Source organism: Myripristis murdjan, chromosome 10 (assembly GCF_902150065.1).
Source record: "Myripristis murdjan chromosome 10, fMyrMur1.1, whole genome shotgun sequence".
Classification (NCBI taxonomy): Eukaryota; Metazoa; Chordata; class Actinopteri; order Holocentriformes; family Holocentridae; genus Myripristis; species Myripristis murdjan.
In genome coordinates, this window is record NC_043989.1 from 34,580,819 (window position 1) to 34,602,701 (window position 21,883).

The window sequence follows — 21,883 nt, forward strand, 5'->3', positions numbered from 1 at the left end:
TCACCCAAATTTTCACTTTGCATGAAATCGCACTCCTCCCAGGGCGTTAATCGAATCGGCTTGAAAATTTAATACATGACAGAGTAACCAGTGCTTAACCAACGATCAGAAGGAAATAGTAAAATTTCGAACCGTTTGGATTTCAGAAGACCTCAAAGTCAGTGTCCACAACCAGCGCCTCCACTTTTTCCCATGGACCCTGGTGGGAATAGCGCAGAATGCTAGGGGCTAATTAGGCCCCTGCTGACTAAAGTTAAAAGTCTGACAGCTTTCAAACCTATGCCGATGGAAAGAGGACCAAAATTCCTACAAAACAATATATCATGGTGTGGATTGGAAAAAGTGTGTGGCCACTGTGAAGAGTTGTTTAACAGCTGGGACTCTGGTCTGCTCTGCACTCTGCCTGCCCTACTGACACACACTAGCTGCTGGCACATCCCCCAATGCACATCCCCCTTAAAAGGAGTGACAGGTCATGTGAAGCACACACTAGGACATGCTAAGGGCGCCATCTGCTGGAGGGGCGCCGCTAGCAACAGGGCCAGAACTTTGTGTGTGTGTGTGTGTGTGTGTGTGTGTGTGTGTGCCTGAGCGTGCATGCGTGTGTGTGTGTGTGTCTGTGTGTGTATGTGCCTGCATGTGTGTATGTGTGTGTGTGTGTGTCTGTGTGTGTGTGTCTGTGTGTGTGTGTACCTGTACGTGCGTGTGTGTGTGTGTGTGTGTGTGTGTGTGTGTGTGTGTGTGTGTGTGTGTGTGAGAGTGTGTGTGTGAGTGTGTGTGTGTGTGTGTGTGTGTGTGTGTGTGTGTACCTGTACGTGCGTGTGTGTGTGTGTGTGTGTATGTGTGTGTGTGTGTGTGTGTGAGTGTGTGTGAGTGTGTGTGTGTGTGTGTGTGTGTGTGTGCTTAATGCCACAGCCACCGGGCACAAGTGGGCACGAGGCGGCACGGGTGCGAGGGCCCGTCCAACGCTGCTTGCAGCTTTAATTTTTTATTTATTTTGGTTACTATACTTCGGCCTTGTCTGATCCTTATAGCCAAACCCAGTATGATTTTGTTGTTTTGAATGTGTCCCCACCACTTCATGGCCACCAGAAACGGTTGTGAATGGGCTCTGTGCATGCATTGCTTCAACATTTCTTCTCAGACCACACGTCAACTTCCGATGAACTTTACACAAAAGCAAAAGAATAGCAGAAGAAGCAGACCAGAGAAGAGATGAGTTCAGCTCCCCTTAATAAGACATGAGCTCCCCTAAAAACATGATGCAAGAAATATTGCAGGGTCTCTAAAATATTTATTGACAATATCAAGTTTTTTTTTTCTTCCACATAAAATTCGGAGGCAACAGCCTTTCTTTAATTTCGTGCCCCGGGACATTTAAATTCAATCTGACTAAACCCAGAAGCAAGAGAGCCACCATAGGAACCTTACAGAAACATCACAGGTGAGTGTCCATGTTGCAGTTACTGCAGGAATATCACAGAAATATTACAGGTTGATTAATCCACCTAAGCAGAGAACCCTCTCAAATCCACTGGAATAATTCAGCAATCTGAGCCTGAACGTGATCGAGTCAAACCTGTAACAGATGTGAAATATGTCTTCAGTAGGTGACAGTGCATTAAAATGAGTCTAGAGTGAGCAAAAATTTCTCCTTTTGTTAAATGCCTGTTGCCTGTTAAATGCCATTTTATTTATTTATTTATTATGGAAAGAGAACTAGCAAAGAAAAAATTTTATTGTACAGTGTAACCGCTTGTTTTACTGTGCATATGACAATCACAATCTATTTCTCTCTCTCTCTTTCTCTCTTTCTCTCTCTCTCTATCTCTCTCTCAAATGATGTGTTTATCTGCATGTAGAGCAGACAACTGGTAATTAACAAAAGGAGACATCCCTGCTAACTCCAACCTCATCCAACGTTTTATGTGTTTCACATCTGTAAGTTATTACAGACTTGATTGAACCACATCTGTTCAGGCTCAGATTATTTAATCAACCTTAACATGACGTTCTACTTGAATATTTGCATGTGCAGTTGGATGGGTAGTCTTCCATTGTCATGGCTCTGATGTGTCAGAAATTACAGACAAGGTTCCAAAAAAAAAAAAACTAAACCCAGAGAATGAGCATCAAGTACACAATCTGTGTTTTCATTCATTACAAAGCTGCTTTACAGCAGACATGCACTTCAGTTTGCAGCAGCTGACAGTTCAGCTGCTGGGAATAATCAGACAGGCGATTTATTCTATTAAAAAAAGTGTGGCCGGTGTTGGGATGTTGGGCACCGGAGCAGCCCTATTTTTCAGAAGCCAGTGCCAGATTGTGCAAATCAGGTTTGCACTTTGAAAATGTCAGCTGCATACTCTTGTGATTGTGATTTGTGGGTAAAATTGTCTCTGCGAATATTAATTGCCCACTTTTTCTGCAGTCTTCTGTCTTTGGGAAAAGTATGGAAGCAGAGCATGGAGTTCAACCTGGCTGAAGCTTATACACTATGGGACGCAGCAATGATGTTACCTTAGCAGCTGCTGTCCTTGCGTTTTTGAAACATTACTGTTTCATAGGCTTTGAGCTCATGATTAACAAAAAGGCAATTCAAAAAGAAAAATTAAAAATCAACATCATATTACAATGGAGATCCAGTTTATACTGAGCCACGATAGTCAGCTAACAAGCTTGCTATAGATATCGAGCGGCAGTGGAAGTTGATATGATTTGACTGGAAGTACGTAACAGCCTGCCTTGCATAGATCTAGATGTAGATCTGATCTAGATTAATAGAGAGGACAAATTGATGCTCCCTTTGTCTATAGTTTTCACATTGCAAATTTGAAATCGCTAATTTAACTCACTCAGAGTTAAAATTAACAGTGACCCAGTGTTTATATGGGAACTACTGGTTCAGAGTTAAATCAACACTTTTAATAGTGTTGAGATTATTAGCACTATCACAGTGTTACTTAACAATTTCTGATGGTGTAAAATATTAACACCCAAATGGATATATTTGAATTAATTAGCACAACAACAGAGTTACTTTAAACACTCTAATAGTGTAAAATATTGACACCAGTATGGATAAGTTTACATTAATTAACACTAAAATAGTGTTACTTCAAACTCTTATAGTGTAACATTTTGACACCAATATGGATATATTTACATTAATTGACACTACAATAGTGTTACTTCACACTCTAATAGTGTAAAATTGTGACACCAGTGTAGATAAATTTTAATTTGCACTGCAGCAGTGTTACTTCACAAACCAAGTGTAAATTAAAGCTGCAAGCAGCGTTGGACGGGCCCTCGCACCCGTGCTGCCGCGTGCACACTTGTGCCCGGTGGTTGTGGCATTAAGCACACACACACACACACACACACACACACACACACACAGAGTTGTTACTGCTCCTTCCCAGTGAGTGTGCATTGGGAGAAGGCTGCAGGCATGATATATAGTTTTGTAGGAATATGCGTCCTCTTTCCATCGGCATAGGTTTGAAAGCTGTCAGACTTTTACTTTAGTCACCAGGGGCCTAATTAGTGCCCATTGTCAGGGCAAGTGCCTGTTTATTCACAGCAGGCACACCAGGGTCCATGGGAAAAAGTGGAGGTGGTGCTTGTGGACACTCAGACTTTGCGTCCTTCTGAAAGCCAAACGGTTCAAAGGAATGTAAATTCCTTCAGAACTTTTGTTAAGCACTATGTTCTCTGTCATCTATGAAATTTGCAAGCCGATAAAATTAACACCCTGGGAGTTTATAGATTTCATGCAAAGCGAAAATTTGGGCGAAAACGTGACATTCTAATGCAAATTGCGGACTTCCTGTTGGTTTTAGGTGGGGGGCACGAGCACGAAAAATGTCGGGCTTGATGAGATCTATGTTTCGGCGCTGGTTTGGTCTTTCTATCACATTCCTGTGGGCCGCAGGGGCTGCCTTTGCGTCCCTAGGTGGCGCTACCGAACCCATTTTTGCACCTGGGGGGTTCGATTTTTGATTTTATCGACTTTTTCGCCAGACCTGATGTGTGTGCCGAATTTGGTGAGTTTTTGAGCATGTTTAGGGGGTAAAATTAAGGCCTAATGACACGTATGTATAATAATTAAAGCTGCAAGCAGCGTTGGACGGGCCCTCGCACCCGTGCCCCGCGTCCTCCTCGTGCCCGCCGGGAACGATCCATTCACGGTGCCATTCACTCAATCACACTCACACACACACACACACACACACACACTCACACTCACACTCACACTCACACACACACACACACACACACACACACACACACAAAGTTCTGGCCCAGCCACTAGCGGTGCTCCTCCAGCAGATGTCGCCCTAAGCTTGCGTTTGAGTTTGAGAGGTCTTTCTGCTTCTGTGGGGGAGGGCAGAGCAGGCAGAGCAGAGAAAAAAAACCCAGAGTCCAAACCTGTTAAACTAGTCTTCACCGCGGCCATAAACTTTTTCCAATCCACAGCAAGACCTCCTATTTTTGTAGGAGAATTAGTCCTCTTTCCATCGGCATAGGTTTTGAAGCTGTCAGACGTTTACTTTGGACTGCTGGGGCCTAATTAGTGCCTATGCTCACGGCAAGTGCATGTTAATTCACAGCAGGCACACCAGGGTCCATGGGAAAAAGTGGAGGCGCTGGTTGTGGACACTCTGACTTTGAGGGCTTCTGAAAATCAAACGGTTTGATGGAATGTAAATTCCTTCTGAACTTTTGTTAAGCACTATGTTCTCTGTCATGTATTTAAGTTTTCAAGTCACTAAAATTAACGCCCTGGGAGTTTAAAGATTTTCTGCAAAGCGGAAATTTGGGCGAAAACGTGACATTCAAATGCAAATTGCGGACTTCCTGTTGGTTTTAGGTGGGGGGCACGGCACGAAAAATGTCGGGCTTGATGAGATCTACGTTTCGGCGCTGGTTTGGTCTTTCTATCACATTCCTGTGGGTCGCAGGGGCTGCCTTTGCGTCCCTAGGTGGCGCTACCGAGCCTATTTTTGCACCTGGGGGGTTCGATTTTTGATTTTATCGAATTTTTCACCAGACCTGGTGTGCGTGCCGAATTTGGTGAGTTTTTGAGCATGTTTAGGGGGTCAAATTAAGCGTCAAAGTGGCGTAATAATAATAATAAAACAAAAAAAAAAGAAACCTTACAAATACAATAGGGCTTCGCACTGGGACAGTGCTCGGGCCCTAATAATAAGAAGAAAGAAACGGTACAAATACAATAGGGCTTCGCACTGGGACAGTGCTCGGGCCCTAAATATTCATACCAGTTTATTTTAATCAACACTATGATGTTATTGACCAGTTATCTTATGACCAGTAACACTGATGTAAAATGTATACTTAACTAGTATTTACTGTGCTGCTGATACAGCATATGGACCACTGGTATTAACAGTTAAAATGTACATTAAATAATCACTCCAAAAATGACTATCAAAAATATTTATTTTTCATTAACAAGGAAAATTACAGATGAAAATAATTACATAACTTAAATAATGCAACTGTGTGGCACAACAACAGTTCTGCACCGTAATACATTTGAATATCAAAGGGTTTATAGTATCTCAGGTCATCAGGTCTAACAGCTGAAACATTATGCACCATGTCAGCAACATGAAAGGCATGGAAATGTTCAACAAATTCAACACAGATTCATCCACTTCGGTTCCCGAATCATCTTCCACACAAATCTTGTCCACAAGGATGGAGAACTTCCCTCTCGCTAAATGAGTTAAAATACCACATGGTTATTTGTTTAAATCAGGAAAAAAAAGTCCAGTCAGTTGAAATTACTGGTTAGTCATATACAAATCGGGACAATTACCTTCAGAAATGAATTCTTCATAATCAGCAGCTTGTAATTTGATCTTCAATCTTGCAATCTTCAGCATGATCCTGCAGAAAAATTACAATTTTTTTTTTGGACAGTCCTTCAGCCGTCATTTTTTTTTAAATCCCCTATATAAAAATGTGAAACTTTCACTGCCTTGATTTATGTCTTCATTTTTATAAAAATTTAATTTATTTGAATTTTAGTTAAAGGGTATTATGTAAGACATGAATTTGCAGATTAGTTTTGATTGATTACATTCATGTTCTTATTTGAACAATTAATCAGACACCATTGCAGACACTTTTAACCTAGACAACATTAATTGCATAAGCAAAAGCGTGACATGTGTGTCAGTGTTATCTTAAGATTTGAATTAAAAGACATGAGTAATCATAGAAATTGTAGAAAATTGAATCAGACCGTAGTAAAATTCTGATCCTCAATAGAGCAGGGGTGGGAAACCATGTTCCATGGAGAGCTGAGAGGCTGCAGCTGATTTCATTGATTACCTCACCTTCAAGCAGAGAGCAGGGACTAATCAGTGAAATCACCTGGTGGAGTTTTTGGTTTGAAAGAAAACCTGCAGCCTCTCGGCTCTGCGGGTGTGAAAACCACACCCGCAGGTGTTGGATACTGTTAACTCTGTACTGTTACGTCTACACTGATATGTTTTCTCACTGGCACGGAGGTCATTGTATCAGAATCAACACCACAACCTCAACACTTCACTCTAAAATGGTCTAACACCAGGATTTTAACTCCAGTGATTTTGCTGTGCATGTAGGTGCAGGTGTTTACCACTATTTTGTGTGTGTGTGTGTGTGTGTGTGTGTGTGTGTGTGTGTGTGTGTGTGTGTGTGTGTGTCTGTGTCTGTGTGTGTGTCTGTGTCTGTGTGTGTGTGTGTGTGTAGTTTTTTTGGCGTCGTCGGACCCTGATGGCTAGACCCATGATCAAAGAGACAGGAATGGCTTCAGTACTGCTGGAGAACCCTTACTATATCCTTCAATCAAAATTACCTGCTGTATCCTGATTTTTTTACCTTAACATTACTTGATTTGTTCCTTTATGTAAATTATTACATAAAGACACACCCAAATAAATATTGGGTGACATTGCAACAAAAATCATTTTATTCACAGTGGCACACATTAAAACGTGTACCTCCTGATGACCCCTACATGGGCATGAGTATGTTAAAGTGAGTACAGGTTCTTACCCATATTGTGGTATTTGCTAGTCCATTCAAGTGTAGTATATCCACCAAGTTTGGTCCATTAACTCCTTCACTGTCGCAAGAATGCCAGCTTCACCAGCTTCGCTGGGACAAAATGACTGAACTAGATGTAGAATACAATTTTGAGTGGTGACACAGAGCTCTAGAATGATTTTGTAGGATGCACAACAACACAAGTTTGTTTTGGTTTTACTTTCAGCACTCTCTTCAGCCAGCTTGATTCCAAAATGGTGTAACTGTGCTCTGCTGTTGCATTGCCACGGTATCTAGATAAGAATCTGAAAAAATTAGTTAAATGTATGATGAAAATTATTTTATGGTAAAGGATTATGCTGAAAGTGATTTAAAACTCTCCACAGAACATGTGAGTTGTTCAGGTTTGTTTCTGAGAGGCTCTGTTTTTTTTTTTTTTTCATATTTACCTTTAGCTAGTTAGTTTATAATACCTAGCCATATTTGCTAATTTCTTTGGGTAAAATTAGTTATAAGGTGAACGTTCCATTTCACAACGTAACATAACAGAAGGTGCAATACTATTGATGTTAAAAAAAAAAAAAATATATATATATATATATATATATATATATATATATATATATTTTTTTTTTTTTTTTTTTTTTTTTTTATTTATTGTTAAAATCTAAGACTTCATCATGATGTTTCAATCGGACTGAAATGTCACAAAGGAGAGAATTTAACAATAAAAATTTTTCTTTAATGTCAGTGTGGTGTTAAGCCTTCCTTTACTCCTCCTGATGTCTTTTTGTATAGTGACAGCACCTCTAAATAATTTTGCTGTTGTACAGATTTCTTTTTCCATTACCAAATGATATTTTAAAATTAAAGAGATTCCAAAATATTGCATATAGCAACTTAATACTGAGACACTTTGGTCACTTGTTTAAAAAAAAAAAAAAAAAAAAAAAAAACTCAGCACATTGGAGGAAAATCTATCACTAAAATCAAAATTTAAAAAATATTCAATACAAGGACTTGATGAACACAGCAATGTGCAAACTGTAGGAGTTCATTCGACTGGATTCTCCATTGGAATTCACTTTCAAATGAGAGCAACATGGCAGAATAGCTCAGCTGTGCAAATCATAGTTAGTAGGGGTATAAATCACAAGCCTTATCATGATACAATATCACATCAATTCTTTGTACAATGATATATTTGCTGATATTACAGTCTGCCATGATACAATTTCGATTCGATTCAGGGGCCTTTGAGCGATATCAACGATACCATATTCTCATTAATATATTTAGATACTGTACATAATATCAACTCACAAACTAACTAAAATGTAATTTGACAAGTTTACTATTTTCAGGTGCTGTGATAGGTTTGTCGTGTTTCCTGAGTATCTTATCTTATAACAGCATTGCTTGCATATAGCATCTGTGTTGTCAGTTGACCCTGCTTTTCTCCTGAAACCAAAGTATTTCCACACAGCTGACTTATTTCTGAGAGAGGAGCCAATATTCTCCTCCTTGTCCACCTAATCTTCAACGCTTGTCATTATTAGCATGGCACTAGCTAGCAGCTACTACCATGGTTTCAGGTATGATTAAGTGGAACTGGCAACATAGTTGCACCATAAGAATTTCCAAGTAAAGGTGACATGATCTGAAAGATGATGATGAAGATCAATGGTCATTACACCTGTAACAGTTAGATTGGGATTTGTTAAAAAAATCGATATTAACCCTGTAAAGTCTGAACTATGAAAGAATTGGCAGAAAATTACAATTTTTTGAAACTGAACCCTTTATTTAGTCCTATAACAAAATGTAAAAAAAAAAAAAAAAAAGATTTTTCAAAAAATATGTTATTACATACGGGTTTTCTGTTGTATCATATATGACAGTACTTGAAGTGCCAATGGTATGGTCCAGGGTGAACAGGGGAAGTGTCCAAATAAACAACAGTATTTTGGTCAAGTAATAATTAAACTGAAAACGGAATGTGTTATTTGATACCGTGTATCATATATGATACAAATGGCTTTATAGGGTTAACAATGCAACAAGAAAAACAGTCCTCAAAAAATAACTCTTGGACGGGTTTTAAGAGTAAAAATGTTTGTGCTTAGCAGATATGGTGACAACAGTTGACTTTTATTATGTAAGAATTAAAACCAAATAAATGCTGTTAGTACTTCTAATTCAGAGTGTGGCTGCCTTCAGCCTTGATCTTCTATTTTTGAGTTCTTGATCATACATTACCTGACATGTACTGAAATTGTTACAGCTGTCTGTAAATGTTTAATTCCTTGACTGATCTCTTACATGGCTACCGCAAACCCAAAGACCAACTGTAAGTCAACATTGCACAGAGCTGTTACTTATGCTAGCCAAATCAAATCTCACAAAATGGTCACATGCACTCGAACTGAGATTTAAAAATCTGTCTCCTCATCTTTATTGTCTGTTTTCAAATGCAACAAATAAAAATACTGATGTGAATATGAAGCTGATTAGCCGCAGCACCATGTTAGAGAATGAACATCAGACTGAAAAAGGTACCTTTGGTATTTTTTTTGATATTTCTGTTGTTGAATATGGGGCATATGTGATGTGAAGTAACTTACTTAAAACAGCTATTTTGCTAGATTCTAGGAGACCCACCAATATCCAACTATTTATACAGTATATATATTTAACCTGAATGATTTTAATTATGGAATTAATTTTATGAAATTGGCTGAAAAATGATATTTGATATAAAAATTATATTTACAGTCAGTGACAGTTTTAAATTTGTAATGAACAGACCAACTTTCTTATGGCCGCTACTCATTTGTTGTTGGTCCCTTTTTGGCCCACACATTAAACTTTTCCAAGATTATCATTGTTGTAAATATTATCTGAGTGGTAGTTAAGGGCACTTTTGACTTATATCATTGTTACATGTTTCATGGGAAGAGTTAGCAAGTTAGCCACAGTTCTGACCCTCATTTTTAAGACATTGCTAAATGAGTAAAGGAATAGTTGACCCAAAAATGAAATGTTATTATGTATTCACCCTCGTATGGAAAACTGGTTAACTTTGTATGTCACTTCACTAGCAAGGTCCAGAAATTTAGATGATTTATTTATTTGTGTGAGAAGATGGTGGGATGAAAAATGCTTGGGTTATGGTTGTATGTCTTTGGATTTGCTTGCAGCATTGTGGGAAAGCTTGAAATGGGAATCCACTGTAGCTCCCAAGTACCATGGATCACTAGGAACCTGTGGGAGAAAGACAGCAGAGAGAAAGGAAGAAAGCAGGAAAGAAAGAAAGACATAAAGAGGTGTTGTCAGGGGTTGTTGCAGAAGAATGACACCAAAAGGCAGGAGAGTGTTAGAGAATGCTTGAAGTGGTGCAGTTAATTATTTAACACTTTCATGTTGAATAACTTCCATAAAAAGAGTCAGTTTTGCTAGCATAGCTCCATACTGTCCTTCTCCAAAATAACTCAAATGAGTAGAGACGAATGGTGTAACAGTGGGCAATGGCATTGGCTTTTGGCAAAGGAAGAAATCTATTGGTGATCTGTATGTTCTTGCAGATGCCATATTCCAGGTTTTCTAATTGCACCATGTGGCACGATGGTTCCCCAGTCAATCACAGCTATTTCCCTCATACCACTACTTTCCTCTGACACTTCTTTATAGTCTGCTGCCAGGAACTGTTGTGTGAAGAAGACAGACTACAGGCAAAGTTGTTGACTTTCTGGCTATAGTCATCCACCTTCTTCACTGACTAGTTAAGGAGCTAAGAGTAGACAGTGCAGCACCCTGTGATGAGGCCTTGTTATTGCTTATGCTTTTGTTATTGGGACAGGAGAGAGTATAAATATAACAGAAGTTTAAAGCCCCCACCCCCAACCCCCCAAAAAGCTCTGGTCACAGCAATCCAGTGTAAGCATCTTCCTACCCTCGTGCTCCTCATCAGTTTGTACCTACAAGCACTAGAGTTAAAAAAAAAAACAAAAAAACTTCAAAATTATTTGTCAGAGTCAGACTGAATGTAGTTAACACTTGCTTTTGAGAATGACTTTATTACTGTCTTCAGAGTACACAACACACAAATGTGGTATGTTTTTTTTCCTGAAACTGACACTGTTTAAATCTGTGCTTTTGCACAGATGTTTGTCTCTTTACTACACGCGCGCGCACACGCACACACACATGCACGCGTGTAATATAATATGTACGTAAGAAAATGTTCATGAATAAACTCTGTGTTACTTGAACATTTTGTGCTCCTGGTAATTTTGTGCTATTTTGTGCTCCTAAATTTCTTTGTGTGCTCCATTTTTGCTCCATATGTACTCCTTGGGGAAAAGCCCTGTGACATGAAGTTCATTTTTGTGTGAACTATTCCATTAATCACCCTTTGATCATTCTGGTCGCAAATTTTATTTCCTGGTTAATCTATGAGTTTATTGTGGTTTTTTGTAGACTGTGATGTCATTGAGAATTCTGAGTATTTTAGGCGGTCCAGTCTGAAAAATGTGTCAGACCTGTTTGTGATGGGTGGGGCTTTGATCCTGGAGTCAATGGTGCTTCTTCATTGGTTGGAGAGAGAGGGGTTCTGGCCATTAGGAATGACTGGCATCTCCATGGGTGGATATGTGAGTTACCTTAGCAGCAAACATTCAGTTTATTAAAGAAGTTTTAATTTTTCCTTTTTGATACACACATTTAATCAACATACCTGGCTTCTTTGCAGATGCAAATTTGTAACTTTGTGTGTGTGTGTCTGTGTCTATGTCTGTGTGTATGTCTGTCTCTATCCAGATGGCATCCCTAGCAGTGACCAACTGGCCTAAGCCCATTCCACTGATTCCCTGCCTGTCGTGGTCCACCGCATCTAGTGTCTTTACCACGGTAATACACTATTGTGTGTCTTTGTACTTTAGATTGTCTGATAGAGGGAAATTCATTCATCTTATCAGCAAAAAACTTGAGACATTGACAGTCCTCGTAAGATCTGGTTTTGTTGTCACTCTTAATGGTTGTTAACACTGCACTCAAAACTTTTCCAGATTGGCTGACTTTCATTTCTAAATGGCATAACAGACTGTCATTCCCCTTTGCTTAGTTGAGGTGTTCATATCATATTATAGACTACTACAACCATAAATAATTGCCAAATTATTGTCAATAATTCTAACAAATAGGGCTATTTTGATCCTCTCCACATTGTTACAACAAAAGACTGGCTCAAACAATTAAAATGGAAATAAATTCCACAAGCAAACTTTTAAAGAGGCACTCATAGTAATTAGAAATTAGGATTTTGGTGCAACATTTGCCACCTAAATTTTACTCTTGGTTATAACATGTTAGTGAAGACAGTTGTGGGCAGTAGCATTTGACAGAGTAGAAAAAAGTAAAGATGAATTGTCACTACCGGATCCTCATGCCTCATCAGTACTGCGCATGTGATGTACATATACAGTTCTCAACTGCAACAAATGTGATCTGCTAAAACCCTCAATAAAACAGAGAAAATCCAAGCCTGTTGCTTGTGCTTTACAAATTGGAAGCAGGACAGTTCTTGTCGTTAGCTTAATAAGCTATTTGCATCAATAAGCTAATGAAGAAGACTAGCTTTCTCCAACAAAGCTTGATTTTGCTAACAAGCTTAGATTTTTCCCCATTTTATTCAAACAATCAAAAACCAAAGCCTTCAATCACATAGTCACTATGTGACTGTTGGGTTCCTCTAATTTGTAGAGCGGGGTCTTTACCTGCTCTACCTGTAAAGCGTCATGAGATAACGTTGTAATTCAATGCTAAAAAAAAAACCCAAAGAAACCCAACAGATTTTTACAATTTTTCAAATTTGAAGATAATCACCCAAAATGGTTTCAGTTTGTAAAGTAGTCAATTTTATGCATATTTTATGTATGGTGAAATTCAGAATGGGTACTTTACTGTGGAAATTGGAAGTGAAAACCCGAACTCTATGAATGTGCAGCTTAAGAGATTTGGTAAAAAGTTCATGAAAAGTATTGATGTTTTGACATGTAAATGCATTTCTGGTGCAATGGTCATTGTATTTTAGGTTAATAATGAACAAATAAGCAATAAATGAATATAAGACACAAACGCAAGTTACAATGGTTTAATAGTGAGGAATTTCTATATTTGCGATTGGTGAAATAGCCCCATGTACGGGATAACAAAACAAAATAAAATGAAGAACTTGCATAAAGAAAAAATGTTTTATATCCCAAGAAAGAGTAAGCTTTGAACTTTAAATTAAAACAGAGATCAGATTTTTTAAGACATTCCCACATGCAGTTATGGACCAATGAAAATCTGACATGAAAACAATTTTTTGGATTTGAAGAAGCTGCCATCCAGAAACCGATGCATATATCTGACTAACCATTAATGCTTTGAACAGTCCATGTACACTATATTACCAAAAGTATTCGCTCACCTGCCTTTACTCATACTATGAACTGAAGTGCCATCCCATTCCTAACCCATAGAGTTCAATATGATGTCGGTCCACCTTTGCAGGCTATTACAGCTTCAACTCTTCTGGGAAGACTGGTCCACAAGGTTGAGGAGAGTGTTTATAGGAATTTTTGACCATTCTTCCAAAAGCGCATTGGTGAGGTCACACACTGATGTTGGTCGAGAAGGCCTGGCTCTCAGTCCTCCGCTCTAATTCATCCCAAAAGGTGTTCTATCGGGTTCAGGTCAGGACTCTGTGCAGGCCAGTCAAGTTCATCCACACCAGACTCTGTCATCCATGTCTTTATGGACCTTGCTTTGTGCACTGGTGCACAGTCATGTTGAAAGAGGAAGGGGCCCGCTCCAACTGTTCCCACAAGGTTGGGAGCATGGAATTGTTCCAAAATGTTTTGGTATCCTGAAGCATTCAAAGTTCCTTTCACTGAACTAAGGGGGCCAAGCCCGCTCCTGAAAAACAACCCCACACCATAATTCCTCCTCCACCAAATTTCACAGTCGGCACAATGCAGTCTGAAATGTTCCGTTCTCCTGGCAACCTCCAAACCCAGACTCGTCCATCAGATTGCCAGATGGAAAAGCGTGATTCATCACTCCAGAGAACGCGTCTCCACTGCTCTAGAGGCCAGTGGCGGTGTGCTTTACACCATTGCATCCAACGCTTTGCATTGCACTTGGTGATGTGTGGCTTGGCTGCAGCTGCTCGGCCATGGAAACCCATTCCATGAAGCTCTCTGCGTACTGTACTTGGGCTAATCTGAAGGTCACATGAAGTTTGTAGCTCTGTAGCAATTGACTGTGCAGAAAGTCGGCGACCTCTTTGCACTATGCGCTTCAGCATCCGCTGACCCCTCTCCGTCACTTTACATGGCCTACCACTTCATGGCTGAGTTGCTGTTGTTCCCAAAAGCTTCCATTTTGTTATAATAGAGCTGACAGTTGACTGTGGAATATTTAGGAGCGAGGAAATTTCACGACTGGATTTGTTGCACAGGTGGCATCCTATGACAGTTCCACGCTGGAATTCACTGAGCTCCTGAGAGCGGCCCATTCTTTCACAAATGTCTTGTTTCACAGTCTGCATGCCTGAGTGCTTGATTTTATACACCTGTGGCCAGGCCAAGTGATTAGGACACCTGATTCTGATCATTTGAATGGGTGAGCGAATACTTTTGGTAATATAGTGTATGTATCTCAAAACTCTGAAAAAATCAAGAAGCTGGGGCATATACAAAGTTGTTTTCTGAAGGCCCAAACATGGTCGACCACAAAACCGGCATAATTTTTTTTCCATTTTTGAGGGGCTGGCATGCCTACCAGTTATGATGTATGACAGATGTCTTTGTATATTCTGAGAGAGTTGGTAGAGGTGTATTATCGTAACAAAATTTCAGTTTCCTATGTGGTGTAGTTCCTGAGATATTGACACCTGAAAATGGAGGAAAAATAAGGACGTGCGAAAATCGCACCAAAATCGACACATACTCGCCTCACTAAATTGGCCATATCTCAAAAATATCTATCCGAGCAAACTAAAATTTTACAGTGTGCCTATTGGATGAATAAGCAACAACTGGTGAATTTTTCAGAATTTTTTGAGACCCAAGTGCGTGGGCCATTTGGTGAAATGACATGGAATGACCCTATAATGTGTTAAGCTACAACTGTGGTGCAAATGTTTAAAGACCTGTAATCTACATAGACAAAAATATGCCATTATCTTTTTTTTAATTGAAATGTCTAGTAGGGGAGACAAGATGACAGCTGAACTCTACAGTGGCTTTTAAAGGCCAATAATATGTGAAGAAAAAATTACCTTATCATAAACAAATAAGTAAACACACCAATACTCTTACCTCTGTTCATATTTCTGTTACATTTGCTCTGAAATATTAGAACTGAATGACAAGATCACAGATGGGAAGATGGATTTATTTAGGACATAGTGGATTGCTGTTGAGGTTACACTCTTCCACTTGGCCACAACCTGTGCAGTAATCTCACCCGTGTTTTTTATCCCAAAGTATGGACTGCTTTTTTGTTTGTCAGCTTCCAAGTCCTATTCAATTCTAATTCTGCAGGTTTCTTTCATTTTCTGCATAATACACTGAGACAGAGAGAAGCAAGGACAAAAGTGCAAAGTTGCACTTAGCAGAGTCTAGGCATAAAACATGACATAAAATATGGTACAAATATTTCAGTGTAAGCAAAGAATATTGTTTCTCATGACCTTGACATGACAAGCATCAGCTTCAGATCAGGGACTGATGACCAGACATTCTCCTTAAGAATTTTCTGGTGGCAGAATTCATGGTTCCTTAAATGATGGCAACACTTCCAGGCCCTGAGGCAGCAAAGCATCCCCACACCATCACACTACACCATCACCACCCCACACCATCACACACTGCCACCACCATGTTTGTACATGTTTTACTGTCGGTATATTTTTGATTGATTGATTGATTGATTGTACTACTTTATTAATCCCATACCTTCCAATGCTCTAGATGACTAACTAACCCATCTAGAGAACTTGACAGGTCAACAATGAGGATGAAATTAATAACAATGATATTCATACTACTTAATAATAGTAATGATATGCACTATTATTATCATTGTCATCATCATATCTAGAAAAATAACACCAAAATCTACAAGTAATAAAACATTAAGAGATGAGACAAACATGACGTGAAAACTTACACATGAGTATGTGTGTGTGTTTGTGTTTGTAGGGTGTACTTAGTAAGGCAGTCAATTGGAGAGAGTTGGAGAAGCAATATGCCATTAATTCTGTCTATGAAGAGGAAATCATTCAACTGTTGGAGTACTGTGGGGTATGTTTTTTTTTTCCCAAATTCACCATAACATGATTCTCTTTACTTTCATATGAGAAAGATCAAAGGCCAATTACTGTTTTTTTCAGGGAAGCCAAAATACAGATGTAAAAACCTAGTTCCCAGATGTGATGTGTTGTATGAAAAAGTAGAAACAGAGATAGTAAAAAAGGAAATGGCACACTTGATGCTGTCTTTAAAACAACCCTCATTAGTGGAATCACAACCAACAAGACGAGAGCCCTATCTCTTTAAATGATGTACATTACATTTACTTTTCTCATTAAAAATAAGAAATAATTCATTAGTTGCTTTACTTAGCAAATTTAATACTTCAAAGGCATATCAATAAGTGATCAAGCTATTCTTGGCCAGCTTGCATTGATATTGCAGCAGGTTGGAATGATACACTTATGAGGAACATGTGGTGACAGAGGTGGGTAGGTCAAGATCATTCAGAAACCACAAAAATCTGCCAGCTCCTCCGTGATTGATTGATTGATAGATAGATAGATAGATAGATAGATAGATAGATAGAAACTTTATTAATCCCCGCAGGGTGTCACGGGGCTGGAAGGTGGAGAACCCAAAAGCAAGAGCCGGAGGCAAAATGCTCAATGAAAAACAAAATTTAATTCACGACCGGGAACACAAGAAACTAAGGCAGGCACAACACAACACAAAACAGTACAATGAACCGACAAGGAACAGAACTCAAACAGGACTTAAATACACAAGAACTAATCATCAAACAAGACACACCTGGGGAAGGGGCTGGAGCACAAGACAGGAGAACACAGAGGATAGGCTGAGGGAAACACTGGGAGGGATCAGAACAATCAGGGATGATTAACAGACACAGGACAGGTGTGGCACAGGAAGGGGCAAACAAGACACAGCTGAAATCACTGAAAAGAACCAGGCAGATGAAACACATGAAACAGATACAAACAAAACCATGACAGAAACACATGAAACAGAACCAAACAAAACACAAGCAACACGAAACCATGACAGAACCCCCCCCTCAAGGGACGGCTCCTGACGTCCCAAAAACAGTCTCAGGGGCACGGGGATGGATGGCCGTCATAAGACGGGGGGAGGAGGAGGCCAAAACAGGGCTCAGAGCTGGACTCTGGTGGACGGCCAGAGGGCAGATGACCACGGGCGGGGCGGTGCTCGGGCGGACGGGCGGGGCGGTGCTCGGGCGGACGGCCAGGGCGCGAAGAACCAGGCACGGGGCGCTGCTTGGGCGGACGGCCAGGGTGCGAAGAACCAAGGACAGGGTGGTGCTCGGGCGGACGGCCAGGGCGCGAAAAACCAAGGACGGAGCAGTGCTCGGGCGGATGGCCAGGGCGCGAAGAACCAAGGACGGGGCGGCGCTTGGGCGGACGGCCAGGGCGCCGGGAACCAAGCAAGGGGCGGTGCTCGGGCGGACGGCTAGGGCGCTGGGAACCATGGACAGGACGGTGCTCTGGCGGACGGCCAGAGTGCTGGTGGTCAAGGCGGACCCTCCCTGGATGGTGGCAGTGCGGGTGGCACCACACTGCAGACCGACCATAACATCCTGCAGTGCAGACTTGGGATCGCCGGGCAGCAGAAGCGGCAGGGTGAACTCTGGACCGCCAGAAAGCGGCAGTATGGACTCTGGACCGCCGGACAGCGTTAACGTGGACTGGGGACCGCCGGACAGCGGCGACGTGGACTTGGGACCGCCGGACAGCGGTGACAGCGTGGACTCGGGACCGCCGGGCAGCGGCGACGTGGACTCGGGACCGCCGGGCAGCGGTGACGTGGACTCGGGACCGCCGGGCAGCGGCGACGTCCACTCCAGGCCGCCGGGCAGCAGCAACGTCCACTCCAGGCTGCCGGGCAGCGGCAGCGTGGACTGAGGGCTGCCTGACCGCTGATGAGCTGGTGGGACCAGTGACACAGGACACCGAGGAAGCAGCAGCACAGCCATGGGAGGTTGGGATGAGTGCTGCACGGGTCCTGGGGGCTGGTACCGGGACTGTCACAAGGGCAGTGGGAACTGAGCCTGGGGCAGTCAGTCGGGCTCGGAGAACTGGGACTGGGACCGGGTCAGCTAGTCAGGCTCGAGGAACTGGGACTGGGACGGGGATCGGGTCAGCCAGTAGAACTCGGGGCACTGGGACTGGGACCGGGTCAGCCAGTCGAACTCGGGGAACTGGGACTGGGACTGGGACCGGGTCAGCCAGTCGAACTCTGGGAACTGGGACTGGGACAGGGACTAGGACCGGGTCAGCCAGTAGAACTCGGGGAACTGGGACAGGGACTGGGACCGGGTCAGCCAGTTGAACTCGGGGAACTGGGACTGGGACTGGGACCGGGTCAGCCAGTCGAACTCGGGGAACTGGGACAGGGACTGGGACCGGGTCAGCCAGTCGAACTCGGGGAACTGAGACAGGGACTGGGACCAGGTCAGCCAGTCGAACTGGGCTTGCAAGGCTGCTGAGGCTATTGACTGGTCTTATAGGGCTGCTGAGACTGGTGGCTGGACTTAAGGGCTGATGAGACTGGTGGCTGGAATTACTGGGCTGATGAGACTGGTGGCTGGAATTACTGGGCTGATGAGACTGGTGGCTGGACTCGCCGGGCTGCTGGGACTGGTGGCTGGACTCGCCGGGCTGCTGGGACTGGTGGCTGGACTCGCCGGGCTGCTGAGGCTGGTAGCTGAGGCTGCTGGGATGTTGAGGCTGGCGGCTGGATTGCGGCTAGCCTGCAAGTGGCCGACACACCCGAGAAGTGCACTCACAGGAGCAGCTGGAGCCCGGGATGCAACCATCGTCCTGACGGAGGTGGTGATCTCCGCGACCTGCTGTGAGAGCTGAGTGATCGTAGCCACCAGCGTCCGGTTGCAGTCTTTGAGTTCTCTGAGTTTCTGCTTATGCGAGTCCAGAAAAGTGCCTTTTCCAGTCAGGGCTTGGGGCACCGGCTCTGCAGGGCCCTCAGAGCAGCCAGTACATTCCCAGAAACAAAATTGCTCCGCTGGGTCCTGTATTGGTCGGTTCATTCTGTCACGGGGCTGGAAGGTGGAGAACCCAAAAGCAGGAGCCTCAGGCAAAATGCTCAATGAAAAACAAAATTTAATTCACGACCGGGAACACAAGAAACTAAGGCAGGCACAACACAACACAAAACAGTACAATGAACCGACAAGGAACAGAACTCAAACAGGACTTAAATACACAAGAACTAATCATCAAACAAGACACACCTGGGGAAGGGGCTGGGGCACAAGACAGGAGAACACAGAGGATAGGCTGAGGGAAACACTGGGAGGGATCAGAACAATCAGGGATGATTAACAGACACAGGACAGGTGTGGCACAGGAAGGGGCAAACAAGACACAGCTGAAATCACTGAAAAGAACCAGGCAGATGAAACACATGAAACAGATACAAACAAAACCATGACAGAAACACATGAAACAGAACCAAACAAAACACAAGCAACACGAAACCATGACACAGGGAAATTGCAATGCCATAGCAGCACATAAAACAGCCACATATAACATAATAAAACAGTAAAACCACATTAAAAGCAAACTAAAAAGTGCAATAAAATAAATGAATAAGTAAAATAAATAAAATACAATGAAGTAAAATACAATGAAGACCACAGAGGCTGAGTTGAAGAGCTTGACTGTGCTAGGTAGGAAAGATTTTCTGTGCCGCTCTGTTAGGCAGCGGGGCTGGATCAGTCTATGGATCAGGTTGCTCTTTTGCATGTTTATTATGTCATGGAGGGGGTGGCAGGGGTTATCCATGATGGTCAATATTTTGGACAGTTGTCTCTCTGCCACCACATCCTCCAGTGAAACCAGCTTAGAGCCGATGATATTTCCAGCTTTTTTGATGAGCTTGTTCAGTCTGTTGAAGTCTTTTGCAGTGGTGCCGCTGCCCCAACACACAACAGCAAAGAAAATGGCACTGGCAATAACGGACTGGTAAAAAATGGTGAGCATTTTGTGGCAGACATTAAAAGATCTGAGCTACTGTATCTTAAAAAATAGAGCCGGCTCATCCCTTTCTTGAGAATGACAGTCACATTCATGGACCAATGCAACAGGAAAATGATGGCATCCTCAACACCAACATGTGGCCGATATCCGAACTTCAGGGGGTCTAATGAAGAGCTCACTAGTGGTCTGAGGTGTTCCAGTACCAATCTCTCCTTGACCTTCATCACATGTGACGTTAAAGTTATGGGCCTGTAGTTGTTATGAGTTTGGGGGCGCCCTCACTTGGGTACTGGCACAAGGCATGATGTTTTCCATAGCAGTGGGACTCTCCTGAGATGCAGGCTCATGCTGAAGAGATGACTGAGTACTCCACATAACTGCTCAGCACAGGCCTTCAGTATGCAGGGACTGATGCCATCAGGTCCTGCTGTTTTACCCAGGTGAAGCCTTGTGTAGCACCTATAATGGCTTATTAACAGTTAACTACACCATAAGAAAAGAGATGGACCAGTAGGTTCGGCTGCAGGAGCGTAGTTAGGTCTAGTGTTGAAATGAGACTCAGAGACCCAATGTTTGAATGCAAAAATATATGCCGGCTTTGTATTGAAAGGATAAAAGAATAAAAGGACATAACAATACAATTACACAGTACACACAACACAGTATGTTTGTGGAAATCAGTAACAGAATTAACTGTCTATTACCAGACTTACAGAAAGGCAAATAATTCTATCCCGGGTCTAAATGTATTTTGAGTTCAATTCTATCTTGGGTGCACCCTTGTAACCTGAATATTCAGTATCAACACCAAATTCAAGTTAAATCTAATCCAGTTCAATAATTCAGAAAACCAAAACAAAATACACAAAATAAATCACAAACACCATCCATCAAAGGAGAATGTCCTACTATTCAACCACTAATTCACAATAAATGAGAGGGGTAATATGTTTAAAAGTCCAGAGTCCAAAAGGATGTTGGTGGGCAAGGTGAATGAGTTCAGAGGTCCAAGAGTGTAACAGGTGAGTTTGGGCAGTTCAGAGTTCAGGGGGATATGGGCAAATGTGTGTGATAATGGTTGAAGGGGGGGATGTGAATATAGTGCTGAGTGTGGGGGTGTCTGCTGATACTGGGCCTACCACACCGTAGAGTGCAGCAGAACCTGTCCAGTGATCATGTAGTATCTTGCAATCTGTCTCTTCTACATTCAAGGTTGAAAGGCTCAGCGTCTACTTCACTGGAAGATCCTCTGAGATACATAAAACAAAACAAACCAACAAAAAAAAAAACCCTGACCTGTCAACAGACAGGGTCAGAGAAATCTCATGAGTATCAACTATATGAGAAATCTCATTATCAGCCACCTAGTATCTAATATCGTGTAATTTATATTGACATGAAATTGAAAACAAATCAATAATATGCATCGCTGCACATACTTCAATTTTAGTGTACATGCCCTTTAACATAGCAAGT

At 41.9% G+C, this 21,883-nt stretch overlaps 1 protein-coding gene across 4 annotated transcripts in view; it reads left to right on the forward strand.

Annotated features, from left to right (window-relative positions):
- Positions 1-21,883, forward strand: part of abhd18 (abhydrolase domain containing 18) — a 97,063-nt gene that overhangs the window by 20,472 nt on the left and 54,708 nt on the right. For all 4 annotated transcript variants that reach the window (XR_003928827.1, XM_030061773.1, XM_030061772.1 and 1 more), the window contains exons 6-10: positions 6,769-6,853; positions 9,388-9,415; positions 11,579-11,717; positions 11,884-11,973; positions 16,317-16,418. Coding sequence is in view for 3 of the 4 variants with exons in the window: in XM_030061773.1 (XP_029917633.1) it covers positions 6,769-6,853; positions 9,388-9,415; positions 11,579-11,717; positions 11,884-11,973; positions 16,317-16,418 (444 nt within the window). In the remaining variant the exon portion in view is untranslated. The remainder of the gene's footprint in view (positions 1-6,768; positions 6,854-9,387; positions 9,416-11,578; positions 11,718-11,883; positions 11,974-16,316; positions 16,419-21,883) is intronic.